This window comes from Colias croceus, chromosome 20 (genome assembly GCF_905220415.1).
Source record: "Colias croceus chromosome 20, ilColCroc2.1".
NCBI lineage: Eukaryota > Metazoa > Arthropoda > Insecta > Lepidoptera > Pieridae > Colias > Colias croceus.
In genome coordinates, this window is record NC_059556.1 from 6,925,503 (window position 1) to 6,949,188 (window position 23,686).

The window sequence follows — 23,686 nt, forward strand, 5'->3', positions numbered from 1 at the left end:
GGAAGTTTCTCTAGAAATGATAAATACTGGTAGTACCTTTGACTATACCTAATCCTTTTTTTTAAAGATTCCAATGAATATGGTTCATCCAAATTTAGAAATCTATTTTAAATCTGCCGTAATACAATCTCATCATTAAAGTCACAAACCAACACTAGGTAGGTAGGTACGCAAAAAAACATATATTTTTCGTAAATCCTCACTAAGTCCAATCCATGCATTTATGAATAAAACAATTTTCCAGCTTCACTCCAATTCTGGCGGCTATTTGCTAACTCGGAGCGACCATTAGTCATCCTCGTATCAACGCTTCGCATAGATTGGTCATTTTTTGTCCACAGATAATGTAAGGCCGCTAGGGTGCGTTCAAGTTAGAATGATTGTCAGTTTTGAAATTTAGACGTTTATCAAAAGGTTTCTGAACGCGATTTATCCACTTGTCTTACTTTCTACGATTATGTATAGGTATGTAATTTTTTATTTAGGTAGAAATAAATGAGATGAAATTAGACTCCTAATTAACTAAAAATGTAATGATGATATTTTCTCTTGTACCTAGATTGACAAATTTAAAAGCCTTATTAAATGTGAATTCCAAATTGAATATGCATACAAATTAAAACTTTAATCTACAGAAATACTAACTTAAATTAATACATATAAAGTCGTTTTCAATAAATGTCTTCCCCATTCGTATTCCGAGCAGATTCAACGGAAAATTGGATATGGCGTGATTATTAAAGTCCAGCTAAAGAGCGGCAATTTGGCCCGCGCGCAAATCGTTCGTCCCACGGGGACCGTCCCGGTGTCCAACTTGTTATGTTGCTGGAAATAGACAAACATACGTATTTTTATAAATAGGTAGGTATAGTATTGTTTTTAAAGATGTTGGAAGAATTAATTATAGAAGTAGCAGTAAGTAGGTTATAGTTTTGCGAAATACGTTTTTAAATGTGATTGTAAAATATATAATTATTTAAATACTGACTATTAACTATGTTATTTTAATTTTGAAAAATATTGAAAATAATCGAACTAATTTATAGATCTGTCAATTAAATAATATCGACATACTAAAATTACTTTGACTCTATAGTCTATATTAATCAAAATATTAATAAAATCATTTATTTTACTCATAATATTTAACTTAAGTCAGTCACAAAAACGACACTATAATTGTTATGTTACACCTTAACTGCAGTTTTTGCCGCGTTTTTTACTCTGTTTCGTTTTCATACCGCCTAATAGATGTGACTTTTTGCGCAATCGGTTACTCAGCAAAGTTCATTATTTGCTTGATAAGTTATCTAGACTCTGTATCCAAATTAGCTCAACGAGACAACGTAACGGTAAAACGTATTTTGTAGGTATTATGTTAAATTTCAGAATTATAAAATTGTGAAGAATATGCTGTTGGTTAAAATTTATAGGAAGACATAGTGTAACAAAGAGAGAAAAATTAGTGTGATGACCAAATATTTAAAGATGTTTAAATAATGATTTTTCCTTAAAATTTATTTGAATGATTTTTCCTTAAAATTACATCTTGAATAATATTTTGACGTTTTTAAATTTAAATATAATTCACAATTAAAACCTAGAAACTTTGGGAAATTGCTCAGTTTTGCGTAACAATACAATACAAAACTTGGTTGATTTGCTAATTCTTCATCCCATACTATAATTAACTTATAACGACACATTACCCAACCAAATTGTAATGTCACGTAGCTATTATGATCAATGTCACAGCAGCTCTATGTCGACAGGGTCTCTCCAAATTTGCCGAGTCATACGATGCTCATCTTAGGGCATAGTTGCCCCGAGAGACCGTGCCCTTTAGATTATTTCCGATTGGCATAAACGGTTTTGATAGTTGAATTTTTAGTTGGACAGACTTTTAGGTATAGTTTTTGTTAGGAGGAGGATTTAAAAACATTTCATTGAAACTTGAAAGTAAGTAATCATTAAATACAAAAAATATTCACATAAAGGTTTTATTCATAGTGATATTTCTTAACTGATAAGTAGATAAGGGATATGATCACGCATTGTCTACCTACCTACTAATTATATTTCCTTATACATTTATCAATTCTATTTTTATCAAAATACTTAGTATATAGATATCACTTATAAAAATTAAATAATTAATAAAAGCATCAATATCATTTGTGTCATTCAGACAAAATAAGAAATATTCGGAATTTTAGTGACCGCGTGACCTCTCTTTGGTTACGTATATTTTTAAAAAGAATGCTTTTTATTACCCCAGCAACACCAAAACCAAGACAAGAAATTTAAACTCGTGACGAAGCCGTTACATTTCTTTTATATCTAAATTTTTGATGACCTTAAATGTTTGTACCATTTTCGTAATACAAGCTGCATTAAAAACAAAAAAAAATTCGAAATTCATATTAACATTATCTTCGACAAACTCATCAACTAGAAAAAAAAGCAATCACATTCCGAATTCAAATATTGTTCATTTTGGCGCCTTGTGACTTGTGACATTGAGCCACAGATTATATCGAAAATAATCGTTAGTTATATCAATAATCCTGAGGCGTAATAAGTCGATGACATTTTCATTTCCTACATCAAATATGTTCGCCCCTTGCGCTGTATTTATTTCTGCCCTTCGAATAAATGAAGTCCAATCGTTTAGCTAATATATCCGTGTTGATGTTTATCTGTGCTCCGTCTCACTTAATATTTGTGATGATATCACTTGATTAATGAATGAATTCATTAACTTGTTATGTACAGGGTTTCTATACATATGTAATTCCATTAAAGATCAATAAAAAGGAGAATTACGTTATACCTATGCTCATAAAAATACCTACTATTTAATGTTTTAATAACATGATAAAATTCTCGAAAAATTTTAAGAGATTAAAATTTGCATCTACACGAAATCTTCGTTCCTAGATACCGTAGTAAAAACTTTTTACCAAGTAGATATCTAATCATCTTTACAGTTAAAACCGTATATAAATAGATTTAAATATTGTAGAGCACATTTTCCACCATTACACGTTTAAATCATACAACTGTCAAGTCATTTAAGCATCTATCTACAAAGAATGCCAATTTTCTGTAAGCAACGACTATTAGTGCGAAAATTTATTCGCATTCCGTGAGTGACCGTAGGGCGTAGGGTCTGCGAGGCCCTAGGGAGGGAACGGTTGACTTAACTCCAACGGCTCGAATGTCCGCGCTTTTAAAGAAAACTAGCAGACCCTTAAGTGCATGAGGTGTGAATTCCTCTTTGGAAACTTACACTTCTTTTTGACAAGAATGTACTCAATTTTCTTTCGAACTTTCGACCCTACTTTGGGGATACGTTTTCTTGTAAGAGCGTTAAATTGATTACGGTCTCATGTTTAAATTAAACGAAATGATATAATGTAGCACTGCAATTATGTTTCAACGTTGCATTTTAAAGATAAAATTACGCAAAAAACAGTCATATAAGATCCTGGGATTACTGAAAGTTCAAAAGAACGAACGGTATCTCAAGAGTCGTACAAAAGATAAGTACTTGGCCCTAAATTATAATATTTCATACCTATTTTATTGTACCGCTCCCCGCTGCTCTGAAGTGGTTAACAGTGACATAACCACTTGAAGTAACAATACTACATGACGTATTTGTCATATTATAAGACCCTATTAATGTGACAAAAATGTTATAAGATTGTATTGCATTCAATCATTTCGCTGGGTACAGTAGCCTTTTCAAACTACACAATTAAATTTCTTTTTAGTGGTTAATGGGCAGAATTATTTTGATTTTTTTGCGTATGAACTCTATCAAAAATAACACGTGTTTTTTCAATTTTAATACCTATTTGTTGTCCCAATTAAAGAGACTTTTCTTTTATCAATATTTCGCCTTAATTCTAAAAACAGCAAAACGCAAACTTAACGTGTAAAATCATCATCTTTCAATAATAATAATCATTAATCTTCTCCCAAACCAACCAATACCAATACAATAAAACCAATGTTTTGCCTCACGTCTATTCATCCAGAAAATACTCGAAAATTCCCATGGCTTGTAATCTTTATATTTTGAGGGTTAGGTGTCGGCCTTTTATAGATAATATAATACTATAATAGTAGCAAAGGTGACAGTTAACAATTTAACCAAGAAGGTCGGATAGCTTCATTTTGTAGTATTTTTAATCTGTGCTAACGTGACAATGGTTAAGTGTTGAGTGATAGTTATTAGCGCCTTGTTACGGATTTTATGGTTCGTGGGTAAATGTGGTGCTTTATTGATTGAGGGAATAGAATGGGTTAGAAATGTTAAGAAAGATGCTCTATATATTCACCAATAAACGTATTTTTGAGAAAGTCTCTAGATTTTTCTACTGATTGTAAAATTGATAAAAATTCTAAATTTAGACAAAAAAATATGTCGTACGTATTTCTTATACCTACTTATATAAAACATCGCAAAAAAAATGTAATATTTGATGAGCTTTCAAGTGTTGTCTTCTTCGAAACTTTCTTCACTATTCCTTGTTCTATTTTGCTCCATTTGATACGAAGATAACAAAAGAGAGGAATCAACGATCAACCAATTTTATGACCAATCCAAATCTCTAACCAATCATACTAATTAATACAATTGCACAGGACACTAAAATGGGATGCTGCAACGCTCATCCGTCATATCGGGCTCCCCAGGGCAAACTAATTTTCTTGCCCGGGACAACTCAATTTGTCCGGGACATATTAACCGTAACTGCGACACGGTTGCGTAGTGGACATCTTTTTACGACCAGCTCCCCGACTTTATATTATTTCAATTTGCAATTCTTATTTCTTTTCGTTCTTTCTTGATTGGCTTTAAGGTTCAGAATAGCGTAGCAAGTTTTGGGAGTTACGCCGTTTTTCGATCGATGGTCACCAATCATCACTGACCATATTATAGGGATATAGATTTTGACTTTGTGTCTTATGTGTAGTAGTTAGGGTGTATTTTCGCTTGACGTTTTGTAGTGGTTGTGGGTTCGATTCCCAGGTGTACGGGGTGTCGAGACACGTCCGATAACAGTTAAAGACGGCCACTTCTAAGATGAAGGGAGGTTTGTCATAACACTGACGAAATTTATTGAAGTAGACTGTCGGTGCTTTTATTGATATAATTTTTTTTAAGTTAAACTGTAAGGGTCATATAGCAGAAATAAATAATAAATTTAAATCGAAGGAAAATTGACCAAGAACATGAAAGGATCAATCAATAAGTACGAGTAAGATAACTTTTTTTCTATGAAAACATATCTGTTTGTATTTGAATAATTACGTCAACCGCATAATTAATAAATACTTATCCATAATAAATATTTAAATCACACTTGATTTATATTGATATGACTTAATGTTTACATAATTAACATTCATTAATGTAATGATGGAATACAACAGATAATTAATATAGTAATAAGAAACGTTGCTATTTATACAGATAATTAATAATTTAAAACTAAACGCATACAACGTCAGGCAGGCGTTTTATATTCGATCTTTTTTGAATATCAGGAATTCTCAAATAAGTAAAAAACAATTCCAAAGTCATCATTAGGTACTAAATCATATTTTAATAGTGAAATTGTTAAAAATTGCGTTTACAAAAGTATTCTTGACCACTTACAAACCTAAGCAAACTCCATCAAATAACATTACAGATTTACACATTAAAGATTACAATACAATAGCCAGGGGCAAGCAACCCTCGGTCACTCTAAAGTTATTTTAAACAATTTAATGCCGTCCGCTCACTGACCCTCGAGGAACATTAAATCAGACGAAATAGCCGCTGTTTTATACTTGAACCCGTTTATCGGAAATTTAGATCTAATCGTACAAAGGTCCGCTTACGTTTTCTTTATTTTTAAGAGTTATTAGTCCCTAAGCTGTTGTTTTGATAAGGTTATTGTATTGGGTATAAACGTAGGCAATAACATTACGTAAGCTTTGGCTTTCATGTTTAATAATGATGTCATATTTTGGAATAAGTGGACAAATCTATGTTTTCAAAGAGGCCTTTATATGTAACGTGCGGGATGGCTGTTTCCAAATGACCTTACTCAGGTGACAATAAAGCAAGCACTCTCGGGAGCGTTGTAATCGAGCTCGATCGTAAAACAAAACCCATCACGGGATCGCTTACGCCGCACCAAAGGTTTACTGCCCCTGCCTGTCTTAATGCTTACCTTTGTTTATTGTAAATTGGTAATTTTACGTCTGGCTATGAGAAATGCTTTTGAGGAATACTGAAGGCATATATAATCATGTAGGGATAGTTCATGTCTTAGGTATATTGAGTATCTACATCAAATATAAGTATGGACATTGTTGTCCACGTTTTTTCGATTTATCAATGTTAATAAAAACCTTACCCTACCGACTACCGGCTACCAATCATCAATAAAAAATTGAGCAAAGTATAAGTATAAATTTGGCTAATATTTTTGCATAAACTTTGCAATTCCGTTGTAATATTATTAATTTAGATTTTCATTTTAAACTCTACATTTACTCTATTACGTATTATTTTATTAGAATATTCATTAAAAAAATTTTAATGAAGTCTGAATAATTAATATGATATTACTGAAAAAGTTCATTCAAAAATTAATTTGTAATCAAATTATATCGATATGATGAATAATAATTAATTAGTGCACTTACATTAATCGAAACAAATGCCTCCTTAATCCATTCCCAAATAGAATGCTATAAAACACCTTTAACCATGCTAATTTGAAATAAAACCTACCATTACCATAAAAAACAAAATAAAATACACAGTGATTAAAATAAGCTCATTAGACTGGGCGTAGGGCGGGTTAGGGCGCGGCTACACTCACTCGATATGAATATATACGTACTTTATAAGTTATAACCTGTTTTATACGTAATATAACCTGTGTTTGTGTTATTAGCATATCCACTTTGATGTGTAGATAAGTGTAATTTTCTGTACGCATGCGCATTTTATAGAATTTTTCGTATTTGTTATAGTTAAATATTGATGTACTGTTCAAATTTTTGTAGTAAGATTTATTAATTACAATATAATATAATATATATAATTATATATGCCTACATAGATATTGTATAAGAAGGATAAGGAAATGATTTCAAAAATAATATCTCCTTATAAGAAAAATAGAATTTTTTTATCAGAACGAATCATTTTTTTTTATTATGTTATCTGTGTAAATATTATATTTTTTTAATTATTTTAACACTAAATTTGAGAGTCGTCTTTTAATATCTTTCTCAGATGATTAATTAAAATATTTTTATTTTCATACAAAATCGTCAAAAATCAAAAAACATTTTGTCAAAAATTATTTATATTCAAAATTAAGTTACTATATTTAAACAATAATAGAGAAAGCTTTTAGCCAGTAGGCCTAAGGCTATATAATTAAATCTGTCTGGTCTCTTCAAATAAATGCCTACATCAAGCTCCTTACCAAAAAATAGAAAAAAGACGTGTGGCACTCGGGGACTGCCGCGGTAAAGCTATTGCATGCTTATGCCTTCAAGCCACACCTCCGCCCGTCGGAGTGGGGAGCGTGAGGTTTTTTCGTTACGGAATTTCTCGATTCGGTCCCCGCGCTCCAGGCCCGCGATAGAAGCTATGCAATAGCTTAAAATCACTTGATTTTGAAATGAAGCACACAATTCACTAGTTCCACTTTTATTTCATTTTTATAAAATCTAACTTGTGTGCTTAATTCAAAATCTAAACCATAAACCGCAGTTCTATCAAGAGCAATACACAGTATAATTTATAACAGAAACCTAACCATCCCTCTCCTTACAGCATCCTCGAACTCCGAAAAGAGAAAAGCAGAGATGCGGCTCGCTCACGGCGCGGGAAGGAAAACTACGAGTTCTACGAGCTAGCGAAGATGCTGCCCCTCCCAGCTGCTATTACCAGCCAGCTGGATAAAGCCTCCATCATCAGGCTGACCATCAGCTACCTGAAGCTAAGGGATTTCTCCGGACATGGTGATCCGCCGTGGAGCAGGGATACTCCGCCGACTAGCAAGGCTTTGAAAGGTGAGGTTTATTGAAATATCTTCTTAAATAGTAGTATAGAAGAATAGTCTTTTAAATCATGTAGTATTTTTTAATAATGTTTAGTAGTACGAATTTGTAATGTGATCTGTACGGACGGAGACAGTTTTACGAAGAATCAAGCTTATATTTAGATGTATTCTTTTTTTACTTATGTTATACTATTGGCATTAGTAGACTAAAAAATGATAAACTTTAATAGGATAAAACCAAGACACAAGAGTTTTGAATTCGAATATCTTTTCCACCTTTAGCATAGTTAAGTCTAGTTAATAATCAAAATTACAGTACATCTTCAACGCATGCAATAACACTTCTTAAATAAGTTCATGTTCATATTCCAACTCCTTTCCACATTTAACTTTATTAATAAATATAAAAGGATACAAAACCAATAACGAGAGCATATTGTGGGCACAAATAGCCCATTGGTACACCCTATGCAAAATGAGTGAGTGCCTTAAAATAACTGAGGAGGGTTCGCAAATCAGATTTGCCTTCGTCAAGTCATTGTCGGCGCTAACCGTGTTATGTCGCTCCTGTACGGTGCGCAAATTAAGTTGTGAATGCTTTTTTATTTATTTTAATACTGAATTTGTACTAGGTATTTATTTTGTGACTGCACTTTCAGATATGATAGTAATGTGCAAAGAAACTATCGGTGTTTTTTTTTAATTATTGCTGACTTTAGCAATATAGTATTTATAATAAGTAGTTAGATAATATTCATCAACGAACAAAACACGCCTGATAAGAATTTGTAATGCCCGTATGGAAAAATCGATTCGATACCTATATATTCATGTTTAGGTACTTTCGTATTATGTGTAGGTATATATATTTTATGGGCTTTTACATTTGCCTCGTTGAAATTTATCAAAATAAAACTATATTAGGTACTGTAGGTATACTTGCATTATCATTTATCATCCGTATAGAAAAATATAATTACTTATATAGACTGTGATGAAAAGAATGTTGATTCTGTACCTTCCTAGAACAAACAATTAATTTCTTATTAAATTGTTTGCAAAATCGATACAACGTTATATTTCCATATGCATATAGATATATTTCTTCTAAGCTCTCTAAGCATTTTCTCAACACTACGAATAACTAAAAATTGCCAAAAAAACGAATTTAATAAAGAACCCAAGCTTCAAGCTTGGGGTAAATCACGAAGCGAAGCGAAGCGTACACACGAATAAATGCACCGTGGGGACACCGCAATGCTTCAAATAAATAAATTACCTATGCTATAGCCGTAAAATAAACATTTGTTTTATAAAACAAACGTGGCACATGTGGCTTCATTTGATTTAACTAACTCTCTTTTTGTGCATTCTTTAAACTGATTAAGATTTAGTAGATATTCTTTTCTGTTTTGTAGCTGAATAGATTTTTCTTGCGAAAACGAAATTGTAGAGAGTATTTTTAGAAATAAAAGCTATTTGAAATCCCTCAAATAAGATAATTAAAGATATTTATTTTACATCAATTAAATAATTTTTTTTAATATTTCGTCGTAATACCATGTTACTATCATAATTTTCATTTTCTCTTTTCCATTTTTATTTTTATTTTTTTTATGTAAGAGCAGGTAACTGAGCAGGTGGATCACCTAATGAAGTGACACCACCGCCCATGAGCAATGACAAAGTTACCTTTGTGAGGCTGTTACCGGCTGTCGAAGATGGATGTAGGCTCTCGTCTCTCGTCTCTCGAGTATGGATTCAGATAATAATTCTTAATATTATCTGAATCAATACTCACTATCTCTAAAAAAGACAAAAAGCCCAAAAGCTTACACAGCAAATTCATAACAAGTGTACTAACATGCCCCATAGTAAATCCAATTTTCATCCCCTTGCGACTAATACGGCCACGAAGAGAATCACTACATACGCCACTGTCATTTTAACTCGATTTCAAACCCACCTTATAGTCAGAAGCTGTATTAAAATAAAAAAATATTCGACGATAAAACATGAGCGTTTAGGGTGTCAAAATTGTGTGGCATTTTTTGGGGTAATTTTGGTATTTCTTGCCTCACGTACGATTTGAAGGGGTACTTTAAATAGTACATCTATTTGGAAATGCTTTGATATGTTTCGTGTTTTGTTTTATGTTTTATAGAATTTTCTAAGTGCATATCACTACATAGTATAAAACAAAGTCGCTTTATCTGTCCCTATGTATGCTCAAATCTTTAAAACTACGCAACGGATTTTGATGTGGTTTTGTTTAACAGATAGAGTAATTTAAGAGGAAGGTTTTAGTATATAATTTATTAGGTTTCAGTCAAAGCGGGCGAAGCCGCGGGTGGAAAGCTATTTTAAAATATAAGAGAAATCAAAATACAGCATAATCCCCTTGCAAAATGATTAATAATTGTCTTCCACATCACTAAAATCAGTAACTTTTAAAGAAAAGTACCTACCTACGTATATTCTTGTGCTTACATATTATATTTACAATGATTTAAAATGCTATTTATCCTGTAAACAAAACAGTAGGTAACATGTAATTATAGTACTGACATTCATCACTGTAGTATGCAAATTGGTTAATCATATATTCTATCCACTCCCACTTAAATAGCGATCTATTATCTTAATTAAAAGGAAAATTATAAACAATACCGACTCACCACATGTCTTTTATAAATAAAACCTATCTTGCATTATATTGTACACTTGTTTATGTATTTTTTTTTTGATGATTTATAGATGAAACAGTTTTTAAACTGGTTAAAACAATTCTTTGTATTTTTGTTAAAGCTTCTCTATATAATTTCTCGTAATTTCTGCGAATATTTCGCTTTTTTAACTTATCCTAATCCATAATAATATGATCTGAAGAGATGAGTATCAAAAAACGTCAAGTTTACTTGCTATGAATTTAACCAATACCACTTACTTCATAACTCTATCTGTGATTGTATCTTCATAATCTTATAACTCTATGTGTGTGTATTGTGAACATTGCAGTACTCTAGAACCCTCTCAACACTAAACAAGACAGACATGTCTAAACTATACCGCACTATACATAATGCAGCACTCCCAAAAGCTCACAAGAACTTCCAGCAAATGAAGCGCCACAAAATCGTCAAACCAACCCCATTTGAATAAAACAAGTCACGTTCGTCAAATAAGCAGCGCTAACAAGCGCTGTATCGCTAGCAGTGATTGTTAATTGATTAGATTAAAAATTTTGGCCCAATTCCCCGCCTATTGTTACAGTGGGGTTGCCTGAATAATTATACATTTTATTAATGTCGGTGTCTTTTACAATTTGCCTGATGTAATTCGATATTGCATAAGCGTATTTAAATGCTGTCTTGTTTATTTTGGAATTTGGTTGGGTAATAATGTAAACTTTTTTAGTTATCTGATTTGTGTTGTTATCTTTTTTGGTTATCTGTGGTTATCTGATTTGTATTTTCATTCTATTTACAAAGAATATTAAGTAATAATAGATTTAAAAAAATGTAGAGTCAAAGAACAAGGCTATGATTATTCGAAGGAAAATATTCGAAGTAAATGAAGCTTATATTTTGGTAATAAAACAATAACTCGTAGTTCATACAGATTCAAAATCCAACCACCATTAGCGACTGTCAACAGATGTCAAATTAGTTGGTATTGTCACTTTGTAATGAGGATAATTGAATAATAGGCTACATTTGACAGTTCTCTCGGTTGTGTGGAATAATTTATTTGCGTAGGCTAGGCTTAAGCTTTAAACGTTTTGGATACGTTCCTAATAGTGTTCCTAACTCATGCTGCAAATTTCACAAATTTCTTTTAAATAATGTCGCATAATTCAATCAAATTTATATGCAAACTAGCATGCTCTTACCGCTTCTCTTACGTACATTCTATATGACTACAGTGATACATTCTATATGACTACTGTATAAATTCGATTCCTTATTAGATCTTTTTGTTAACTATTCCTTGTACAAAGTTTGTACACAAGCCTATAAAATATTCCATGGCTCTATCAAACGTTCTGGAAAAAGTTATGGTCTATGATCTATCTCTATCAAAAGTTATGGTCGGACTTACTTCTGAACTTATAATATGTACTTCTTTAATAAAATCGCGAATATAATAGGTATAATAGTTATCTAAACAACAGCTTTCCGCCCGCGGCTTCGCCCGCATTTTTAAAGAAAAACCAGCATAGTTCCCGAGCCTGTGAGATTTCCGGGATAAAACCTATCCTATGTGTTAATCCAAGTTAACACATAGGATAGGTTATATAGAGGATATGTGTACTAAATTTCATTCTAATCGGTTCAGTAGTATTTACGTGAAAGAGTAACAAACATACAAATACACATCCATCCTCACAAAGTTTCGTATTTATAATATTAGTAGGATAAGTATAGGTAACCTGTAACTTCAGTGATACTTTCAGATTATAAGAAAAAAATCCTCGCTATTTGTACCCAGAATAAAGCTCATACATCACAAAGCGCCATATTTCTCAATAATAACAGGAGACAAGCAGATAAATTCGACAAACTACGTGGTAAACACATGTTAGTTCCCCATATTGCCGCGTGGTGGCAGCACTGATTTATGGTATGGGGTGTTGAACATGATACTGATTCCTTCCTTTATATTTATTTTATATGATATTTTAAGAAAATTCGTTGGCGGGCATTCCTACTTTATTATGCAAAGCGTTTAGATATCCCTTGAACTTAAAGAAAGTATAGACTTCTCCAGTAAAAATTTATAAGAATGCAAAGAAGCTTAAAATTTCCATGTACGTACATAATTAATAATATATAATTAGATATGTTGAATTAAATGGAAATCAAAAAACCTAATAATCACGTACAAATATCTGCCTCTAAAACTATCATCTATTCCAAATTTCTACTTTCCCTAAAAGAAGATAAACTTCGCATAACCCTAATCCATAGAAAAACATAACCTCACTTTTCTTGTAATTCCCGTGTCCTTAATACAAGACCGTTGTAAATCATATCGTGGCACATCTGCCGGCAAAATAGAAAAATAACAATAAATAAAGGGAACACGGACAAAACGACACCCGCTACGAAATATTGGAAATTTTGTTAACCCGCCAATGCTGTAGCGAATATCTGAAAGTTTGGGTCAAAGAGACCTTTTATTCAGTTGGTTTGTGAAAAGTTTTTATTGAGATGTTTTTGTCATAACGTAAGTTAAATAAAGGATAATAAACCGTGTTAAAACATAGACAAACATATAAACATATTTTTATACAATCTAAGAGAACTATAAATTGTAACAAGTATGTCAAGAAAAAACTCTTAATTAAGACTTTCTCAGTGGCAAATGCACGTCTCTTCTAACCCTTTAATACTTCGCTGAATTCCTTGATCTCTTCTCGAGTTAACCTGCTAATCCGGCCCATAATGAACTCAACCCTAACCCTTCGTAAATACACTTTAACAATGCGCGTAAACCCCTTTCTTATAAACTTTTTCGTACTGTAACCACCTATTAGAATACAATTGATTGTTCACGATCAAATAAATAACTCTACAGTCTACACGTATTATTACGTGAGTCATTAAAACATTATAAATGTGTAAAATAACGTTAATTATAGCAATAAAATTTTCAAATATTCCCGTCAATATGCCGCATAGCGCTTCAAAATACGCATTATTTTCAATGTATAGTTTTGGGAGCATTTTTCCCTCGTCGGTGCATCACAATCATCGCCCTGTGCGAATCTATATTGACAGTACGTGTTCTGAATAATGTGCCCTTTTCCGGGATTTTGCAGCTATTTTTATTTAGTATCGATCGTCCGTCCGGTCAGTCCGACCCCAGACGATGGAAGGGTTATTCGCCCGTATAATTGGCTAGTTACAATTCATTATGTTCTGCTGTAGTGATTTTTCGGTATTTCTCACTTTATATTTGATAGAATCGATCTAATGTATCGGAAGTTGGTGTTATGTAATTTTAAATGTCCATGAATTGAAATAGGATTGAGGTTTCATTGTTTATTTTAAAGAGATTCTTCTATTTTAATGGAGATTCTTATATTAAAATGTGTAGCTATTGAGCACACAGAAAAAGATTTGGTTCGATTGCATTTTCATTGGCCTATCGTTTTACAATTTATTTATTAGCAGCAGCCTGGTACATTACGATCCCCTTACGTATCTTTCTTACTAAGTGACCATCTAAACTTCTAAAGTTTAAGTTTAACAGATTACACAGCATCAGAATCATCTTCTAAGAAGCTTGATAAATATAACATAAAGTTCTCAATAAATGGATATTCAAGTCTGTGTATTCAAGTGCGGACAAAGGGAGGTAATTCTTCATTAGGGGTCGGTCAAGTGTTGCCTCTGGGGGTTGCCAATCAACACTAGACCATTTTATTTATTGCTCCTCTAAGATGTCGGACACACTGTGCCATATTTATATTTTATTGTATGGGTGTTTAGATTGGCAGATACTGAAATGCTAAAAGTTTTCATGTATCTGTAATGTTTAATATATGCATAACTAGCTTACCGCCCGCGGCTTCGCCCGCTTTGTCTTAAACCTAATAAATTATATACCTTCCTCTTGAATCACTCTATCTATTAAAAAAAACCGCATCAAAATCCGTTGCGTAGTTAAAGATATACGCATACAAAGGGGAAATAGAGACAGAGAAAGTGACTTTGTTTTATACTATGTAGTGATTACCGTTAAAAAGAATATAGTTTTCAAATTCCTATAAAGCGTGTTAATAATTTTATTGTAATTCTAAAAAAGTTGATTTAAAAAGCTAGATATTTTACAAATATCGTATTGTCGATAATATAGTACGTTGTGCAGACCTTTCAACACTACAAAAATGACTCTACACTCTACAGTTTTATGTTTTAACATAAACAACTAGGTATACTATACATACACACATTAATTTACTACAACATCACTCTATTACATGTATGAAAGGCAATAGCCATTAAAATTTAAATTGGTTGTTAAAAAGTTCAACCGCATACTTTCTTTCACAGTTGGTCAAACTATTGATAACCGAACCCTCTATTAGGCGTGAGTTTTATTTAATTTGGCACTGAGAAAACACCCCCAGTCAATGTTAGCACTGCCCGCACATGTCCGATGGACAAATACGGATAAATTATTGCTTTTTTGCAATAAAAATGAGAATTTACCGCGCCATACGCAATTTGGTAAATTTTGTCTTTGGTTAAATATAAAGAAAAATAGAATTTTAATGAGATAAATGTGGCGATATTTATTTAAATTGAAAGGTGCAATTTCACCATGATTGGGAGATATTATTTGTCTGAGTGGTTAATCTTTATAGGTATTTATTAAAAAAATTATATATCTATGTATGCTTATCAGCCATCTGGTTTTCATAACACAAGCGAAAGCTTAGTATATACGATCAGATCGTGCCGTGTGTGAAAAATTGTCCTGAATATTTATTTATTTAATTCTTGAGGAATTAGAAACCGGTATATTAATTTAATTCCATAATGAAAAATCATTAAATATTCTTAATTTTATTTTAAATAGTCGACTATATTTTGCACAAACTCCATTGAGCTACTTGCACGTGCATATACTTCATAATATACTCCTTAACATTAACATACTAACAAATACATGAATCTCTATGAAATATCAACATAACCTACAAATATACAACATAGCCATTCCCTGCACCCAAAAACGTTGCCACGTTAATGTGACTTTATTAACACTGTCTCAAATTGCAGTCATAATAACACCAAGATCCGTCTTTTGGTAATACCTCGCTATACCATAATGAGAAAATTATACGCAGTCTTAGCTGCCTTAATAAAAATTTGTTCGTGGGGTCGATCGAGTAAAATAAATGGCATTTCTACCTTATGTAATAACAAATTGATCGTACGGAATGCGAATTTGGATTTTGGAGGCTTTGATAGTCGTAGTAAAGATATGTATTTTAAAATATGTGTAAATGAGTATTGAACGCTCAACTTTTGAAAATATTTTTACTAATATGAAGGTAAAGTTAACAATGCAAGGTGTAATGCGAATTTGAAAAAAAATTAAAATCATTCAAAGGTTCGCTTTACATAACTTGCATATGGGAACCCAATATTTCCTGAAATAAAACAATTTTATTTTATTTATTTATTTATTAATACTTTATTGCTCTTACAAATTACAAATTGAGACTTAAACTAGGATACATTGTAACAAACGGCGGCCTTATCGCTAAATAGCGATTTCTTCCAGACAACCGGTTGTACAGAGAGAAATTAAGTAAGGGATAGGAGTAGAGCAGAGCATAAACAAATATATGAACAAAAATAAAAACAAGAAGAGTTATAAAAAAAATGAAATAAAATAACAACATAATATACAATTTATTTATAATATAAAATGTATTTATTTATTTTTACATATTTAAAAAAAGCTCTATTTTCTATATCCACTTAGTTGCGTCATAACTTACGATAACAGCTATCCTTTTTTTTTATTTTATTTTATTTATTCATTCATTTATACATCTTTGACTTACAGTACAAAACATACCAAAACGCACAAAGATAACAATTATTAGAAAGTCTGACTTAAAAATAAGGTACAATTAGAGACAAACGATACAATATTAACATTAAATAGGTCAACTTCAGATTTAGCACGTAAAAATTTATTTAACAAATTGAGTGCATGATGGGTGGGTGCACTCCAAGCGGCTCGCGTCCGGAGCAGGCTCTCCGCGAACAGCGGACGCGAGCGCCACTGCACGGAGCAGCTCGGTGCCCACACACCACAGGCCCCCAGTGCCACGGGATTGTCAATTTTGTTATTTAACAGCAGATAATAATGAACCATAAGCGCGCGCTCGCGTCGTAGTTCCAGTGTATCCATTCCAACCATCCCCGTTACGTACAAGGATGGATATAAGTAGGGATAATATCCATACATCTTCTGGAAAAGGCATCTTGAGAACTTACGTTGAATTTTCTCAATCATTAACTTGTAATTTTTTTCATGTGGGCTCCACACGATAGCGTTATATTCGAGCTTACTACGTACAAATGCATAATAAAGGCTAATGATAACAGTTTTGTCATTAAAACGAGCAGTCTGCCTAAAAATAAATCCAAGGGCTTTATATGCATTCTGGCATAAGTCAATTATGTGGGCATTAAAACTTAAGGTACGATCGAATAATACGCCTAAATCACGAATCGAATTCTCTCTAGCTACAATCCTATCCGAAACTTTATAGCCATAGAGATGTGGAGACTTACTCCTAGTAAAAGTCATTACTTTACATTTTGCCTCATTAAGATCTAAACGGTTCATTTAAAACTAACTACAGACTATAAACTGATACAAACACAACCAATGTTTGTTCTTTTCTATTATTTTACTTTTTGAAGTGAAACTTCTCTAGACGCGTTGAGAGTAACATTTTAAGGTTCATGGCAATACCATCACGGCAGTAGTAAGGGGATGATTTTAGTAATTTTGAGTCTTGCCAAAGTTTCACTTCTGACGTGTGTGCTCGGCCCACCCGCGCTTTTTTCTATTTATTTCAACGTGAAAAGTAACATCGCAAAAAATTAACACCATAAACAACGTGAAACGAAACTCACGTACCAAACATACCAAAAGCGATACAACTATAAAGTTTTAGCTGTATTATATTATCTGAGCTATAAGGTAAGGCATTATCAGATGGCCATGTGACTTTACACTGATAAAAATAAAATTCACATGGCTGTTTAGGACAAGCCATATTTAAGCGATGCGAGATACCCGAGCCGTGTGCTTTATTACGATTTAATTCAACAAAACAGAGAGAGTTTGTCTTTGATATTGCCGACTAGCGGGTATATCTATTTGGTGGTTTGTGGGATTTTGGCTATAGCATCTATACTAATATTATAAAGTTTGTTTGTTTGAACGCGCTAATTTCAGGAACTACTGGTCCAATTTGAAAAATTCTGTCGGTGTTAGATAGCCCATTTATCGAGGAAGGTTATAGGCTATACTTCATAACGTTGACCAACAGAAACGGAGCCACGCGGGTGAAACCGCGGGTCGCAGCTAGTAGATAATATAATGGTAATGGCTAGTAGATAACTATGGGTATTAATAAAGTTGTAATATGCTTTGAGTAAGAATTGTAAAACAAAGTTTACTTTTCGTTAACAGCTCCAAACTTTAAAATTTTCGTAATGCGAATACGCATGATAGTGAAATGACGAGGATATGATAGAGAATGAAGAGGAATGATAGAGATGAGAAATGAGGAGGAATGATAGAGAACAAGACGTCTCCTTATTAATTAAAATATCAGTAATTCTATTGGGTATTGTCCTACAGATGATCGTTAATGCAAGGATTTGTCCAATGACGATGGGAAAAGTTACATAAATAGAGCAATATGTTGCATATTTCAAACAGAATCTAAAAACTTATAATTACTGAAACAATTATACGTGTAATATATTTAGATTCTACGTATAATTCATGCATTTAGGATATGAGTAATAAATAAATATTAAACTGCCTTAATTTTATATTTTTTTTTATTAATTATGTTTGCGCCACAAACCAGAATTATGGAAACCCTCGTTTGATAAAGTCACAGAAACGGATATTTCATTTTGTTATTATGTTACAGCCGGTTGATATGACAATGTATTTTAAACATTGTTTCGCTAACTGTAAATTTTTAGAATATTCTAGATTAACAATCATTTCAATGATTGTTAATTGTAATGTTTCGTAAAGATAAGTCATTAATTATGATTTGGTATGGATTTATTTACTTTTATCTTTATAAATAGTTAGCTATTTGATCTGCGATCATGCTTTTTAACAATAATTACGGAAATAAATGACGTTCTTTAAAAAAAAAAACACATGCAATGCCAACAACTTTCTAGTGACTTACTCTGATAGACTTCAAAAACTCTTTAATATAGGTACCTAGGTAGATGTGATCAGTTCAGTTTTTAAATCACTATCAATAAGGGTAGGAAGATGCCATAGAAAACGTCAATCCTTCAATATACAGGGTGTAATCGTTAAGTGTGCACAAGCGATTATTCCGTAACTATTGCAGATACCAAAAAACTTTAAACTGATATCGAAAGTACTTAACCTAATGAGTAAAATGGCCATAATAAATTTTTTAAAATAAAACGAGAAATATCCAAAAATGTTACATTAAACGCTCCCATACATTTTATTTCCCATACATTTTGTATTCATAGCAGATTTTCGAAGTGATATCCTCATTGTGCAATACAATGAGGAGCTCTATTTACAGTTTCTAAATGAACTTCCCTTCAAATTTGCGAAGTAATTAAAGCAGAAAACCAAAAAAAGAAAGAAAAAGCTAAAATCTTTCATATTAAATGTACTAGGTTGATCCAAAAGTAATGATAATTGGGTATTTCCTGTGCACATAAAAATATAAAATAAATGTTTTTTGCTTGCTCATATATTCACTAAGTAATCACAAAAAAATCATATCAACAGACCACGTTTCCAATTATTTACATTAATTTGAATGTGAACCGTGCGTGCCAGAATGTTTCCCGACGAAAAGAAAAAACAACGATTCGACATGTAGAGTGTAAATTTCTAAATTTTTAATGATATCAGGATAATTTTTTGTCACGTTTTGTGATCATGGACGTTACCCGAGTTCACCTTGTTTATGCTGAAACCAAAAAAACAATCAATGTCCTGGATGCGAGCTTCCAAAGTGACGATGAAGAAAGTGAAAATCAGTAGGTTAGATTAAAGCGGTAGTTTTTTGGGACGCTGAAGGAATAATTATGGTGGAATATTTTAAAAAGGTAGCCACTTTATTGGGCTCTTACTAAACAGACAAAATTAAAAGATTGCGGTAGGTTAGCAAGGAAAAGAGACATGGCAAACTGCGGACCTGAACGCTGTTTCACCAAGACAACGCACCAGATCACAAAGCGTCAGTTGCGATGGCTGCCATTCAAAAATCGGCATTCCAAATGCTTGAACACCTACCCTATTTTTTAGATCTTGCTCCTATTTACTTTTATCTCTATCCTCGGCACAAGAAACACTTTCTTAGCAATAAATTATTTTAAGACGACAGCGAAGTGATGGCCGCGTGGAGGGGTTTTTGTGGATGAAGTCAAAGTTTTTTTTTTTTAAGTTTAGGAAAAAAAATATTGAAGTATATTTTCTAGTTAGAAGACTATCTAGAGAATTACATAATTATTATAACTGTAATGACCTTGTTTAATATTGATTATCATTACTTTTGGATCAACCCATGTACATGGGATATTCGTATCTCATACTAAATGTATGGGAGGGTTTCAAGTTAATTTTTTAGATATTTCTCGTTTTATTTTTAAAAAATTATTATGGCCATTTTACTCATTAGGTTAAATACTTTCGATATCAGTTTAAAGTTTTTTGATATCTGTAATAGTTACGGAATAATCGCCTGTGCACACTTAACGATTACACCCTGTATAACCGGTAATCCCGATTCAAAAGCCCAGTACACACTGAAATCATAAAAAGCGTACTCGTGAACGTGAAGTAATTCAAAACGTGTGCACTAGTGTTGCGCTGGTCGTGTTGTCTGTCCGTGGCCGACGTCACGACGGACGGACATGCGTGTCCTTGCTATAGCAATGACGTGGCTTTGTGACAAACGTTTTGACCTGTATACTGTATTAATTATAACTAATGGGCCCTCTTCACAATCGAGAGCGTTGGCCCATCAAATGATCGTCGATGTTTGCCGCCATTACGACGATTATGAATGAACATCATAGACATGGCCGGTGGCCCTCTACAGTGTAGAGTCTACACTATCGTGATTGCCTCTACTCGCCTAACGCTGCCCATTTTGAAGAGGGCCTATTTTATCGTATAATTTTTGGATCAAGAAATAGTTAGGAGGCTAGAGAGTGAACTTTTTACTGCTGTAAAAAGTTCACATAAATCAGCTAGATATTATAACAAATAAATAATTTGTTATAATATCTAGCTGAGTAGTAGTAAAAAAGTTATTTTTAGGAAGTAAAAAACTGGATGATTCACCTGCGTTCAGTTTATAAGGCTAAGTGAATTTGGAATCTTTAATTCTAATCTACTTCACCTTCCAATGCCATATTTTATTATTTTTAGGAAAGCTTGCTGATCGTATAATTTTTGTTTTTAATTTTTATTCCTCATGAAGTTTTATCATGTAACAAAGTTAATTAAATTTTATTTTTATTTTTTTAACTTATAACTATTTTTTGTAAAATACAAATTACACGGTTACTTTACAAGGAAAATGCACATCCGATCATTAAATTACTTAAACCGTGAAAGGCGAAGTAAAAAATGAGTGAAAGCCTACAGAAAAACGTCTACTTTCGCTGTTATACTTAAGATTTTAGCTTTTTTTTCTATTTTTATCTCGACGCACTTAAATAAAAGTATAAAACACTATCTATATCAAGAGCATAATCAAGTATTACAATATTGGGCAAAATCAGGGTTGCCTGAATGAGATTTCTTTTTAGCAATTAGGCCGCCCTTTCCTAGTCTGTACCTATGTTATTATTGTATAAAATTATGGTCTAAGTTTGTTTGTATGTATGCACAATAAAGCATAAATAAATAAGTATTTATATATATTTAGCTTATTAGCTGTTATCGTAGTGTCATATTCATTGTATAACCATTTTAATATACTGTAAAGTTTCATCTAAATCTGTCTAGCTGTTTTTACGTGTAACAAACATACACACAAACTTCGCATTTATATTATTAGTAGGATAATAAATAATATAAGTTCTCTCAGCTACTGTCCGTGTGTCACAAGCCCTTTGATAGTATCTGTGTGTATCATATTACACACACTTCCTTTGTTTTATATGTGTTTGAGTAATAAATATATTCTTAAAAAGATTTAATTTATCTTCCTCTTTCGATAGTGGGTGAGTTTATTTTGTTGTGGTTTTCCTTGAGCCGTTGAGGTTATGATTTTAGACTTAATATGTAAAATTTTATATCCAACTAACATTTTTATGCTTGATAAAATTTTGCAAAAATTTAACAAACGAAAATTATTATTTTCCGAATATTACTTACCATTATTTACGTCAAAAACCTGAAAATTGCCATTATATCAGACGATATTTTTTCCAGTTAACCTCATTGACAATTCAAGAAGTCCAAAAATATCGTATTTTTTAAACAATTTTATTTTAATATTTTTTATTCTCTTGCAGGTGCTCAAAACAGAAGAACGGGGGTTGGAATGGCGATGGAGTTATTTGAGCAGCATCAAGGCACTCATATTCTTCAGGTAAGTTCTATAGAAAATAATAAAAAACTTTAAACACTAAGTACCTAAAAAATTATAAAGCATTTGAATGCCATAAAACCAAAAATATCAAATTAAATTACCTAAATAATTTAATTACCTAGATCAAACTATCCGAGCTAATGGTGTTTGATAACCACCATCAATTGGAATATCATAAAATGTTATCTTTATGTAATTTCATTCATCATTATGTATTATAAACCACCTTTCAATAATCACATTAGGAGGACTACAAGAGCTAGCTGAACTTGAGTAACTCGCGTCGACGGTTGATGGAGATCACGATTTTAGGTTTTAGACTGATTTTAGTCCTCTTGACGGGTTTTGTTTTATTTCCCATACTTAATATTTACAAAATTACAAATAATTTATCAGTTTTAAAGTAAGTAAAATGGATTCTACAACAAAAACTAACAACTAGCTTAAAAATAATTAGCAGACAAACTATGTCAGTTCTGTTTACTTTCAATGGAGAGCCAATGAAAAGTGAACTTGACTTTGCCTTACGCAACACCTTCACGCTTTTTATGCACAATAACCAACGTACAATACAACGAGATACTCCAATTTATTATTACTAAACATCTATTTAATATTTACTCGATTTCGCTACAAATTTCATAACAAAATTAATCGAATATATACTTTCTGGGGCAATTTGTAAAAGGGTTGACGAAAAAAACACGGTCAAGTTCGAACTGTGCGGTTGTGGTTCCGTATTAAACACTAAATATTATAATGTTCGAATGTACTGCTTCTAATAGATATATCTTAAAGCTTCCTCTATGTACAAAAGTCTAACAATGAATCTTCTTAATTTGTGTTTTTACTCAGTTATATTGTAAACCGCTAATAACATCACATCATACGCAATTAAATACAAAACCAAGTAACCAAAAAAATATATTCATAACCTAAAAATTGCGGAATTAGAACATAACCAGACAAGGAATTGCACCTAACCAAAAATAACAAAAAGCAATTACACCTATTAGTCATGAAAAAACGTTATTCACAGCTGATCGATTGCATCACAAAATTGGTGTGGAATACTAAAAAAAATCGATTATTCCGTCGTTCGATCACGTTATCATTTTGCAATAGTTTCTGATAATATCGGGTGTTGCGGTTTGGTTCTGATTGAAAATACGAATACGTGATTCCAAAGAAAAGGTATTTTTTA

The 23,686-nt window shown here is 32.2% G+C and overlaps 1 protein-coding gene across 3 annotated transcripts in view; it reads left to right on the forward strand.

Annotated features, from left to right (window-relative positions):
• The window catches only part of LOC123700673 (protein trachealess), a 76,466-nt gene that overhangs the window by 36,422 nt on the left and 16,358 nt on the right, over nucleotides 1-23,686 (forward strand). For all 3 annotated transcript variants that reach the window (XM_045647951.1, XM_045647949.1, XM_045647950.1), the window contains 2 exons: nucleotides 7,862-8,100; nucleotides 22,406-22,482. In XM_045647951.1, coding sequence (XP_045503907.1) covers nucleotides 7,950-8,100; nucleotides 22,406-22,482 — 228 coding nt within the window. In that variant the 5' untranslated portion in view covers nucleotides 7,862-7,949. The remainder of the gene's footprint in view (nucleotides 1-7,861; nucleotides 8,101-22,405; nucleotides 22,483-23,686) is intronic.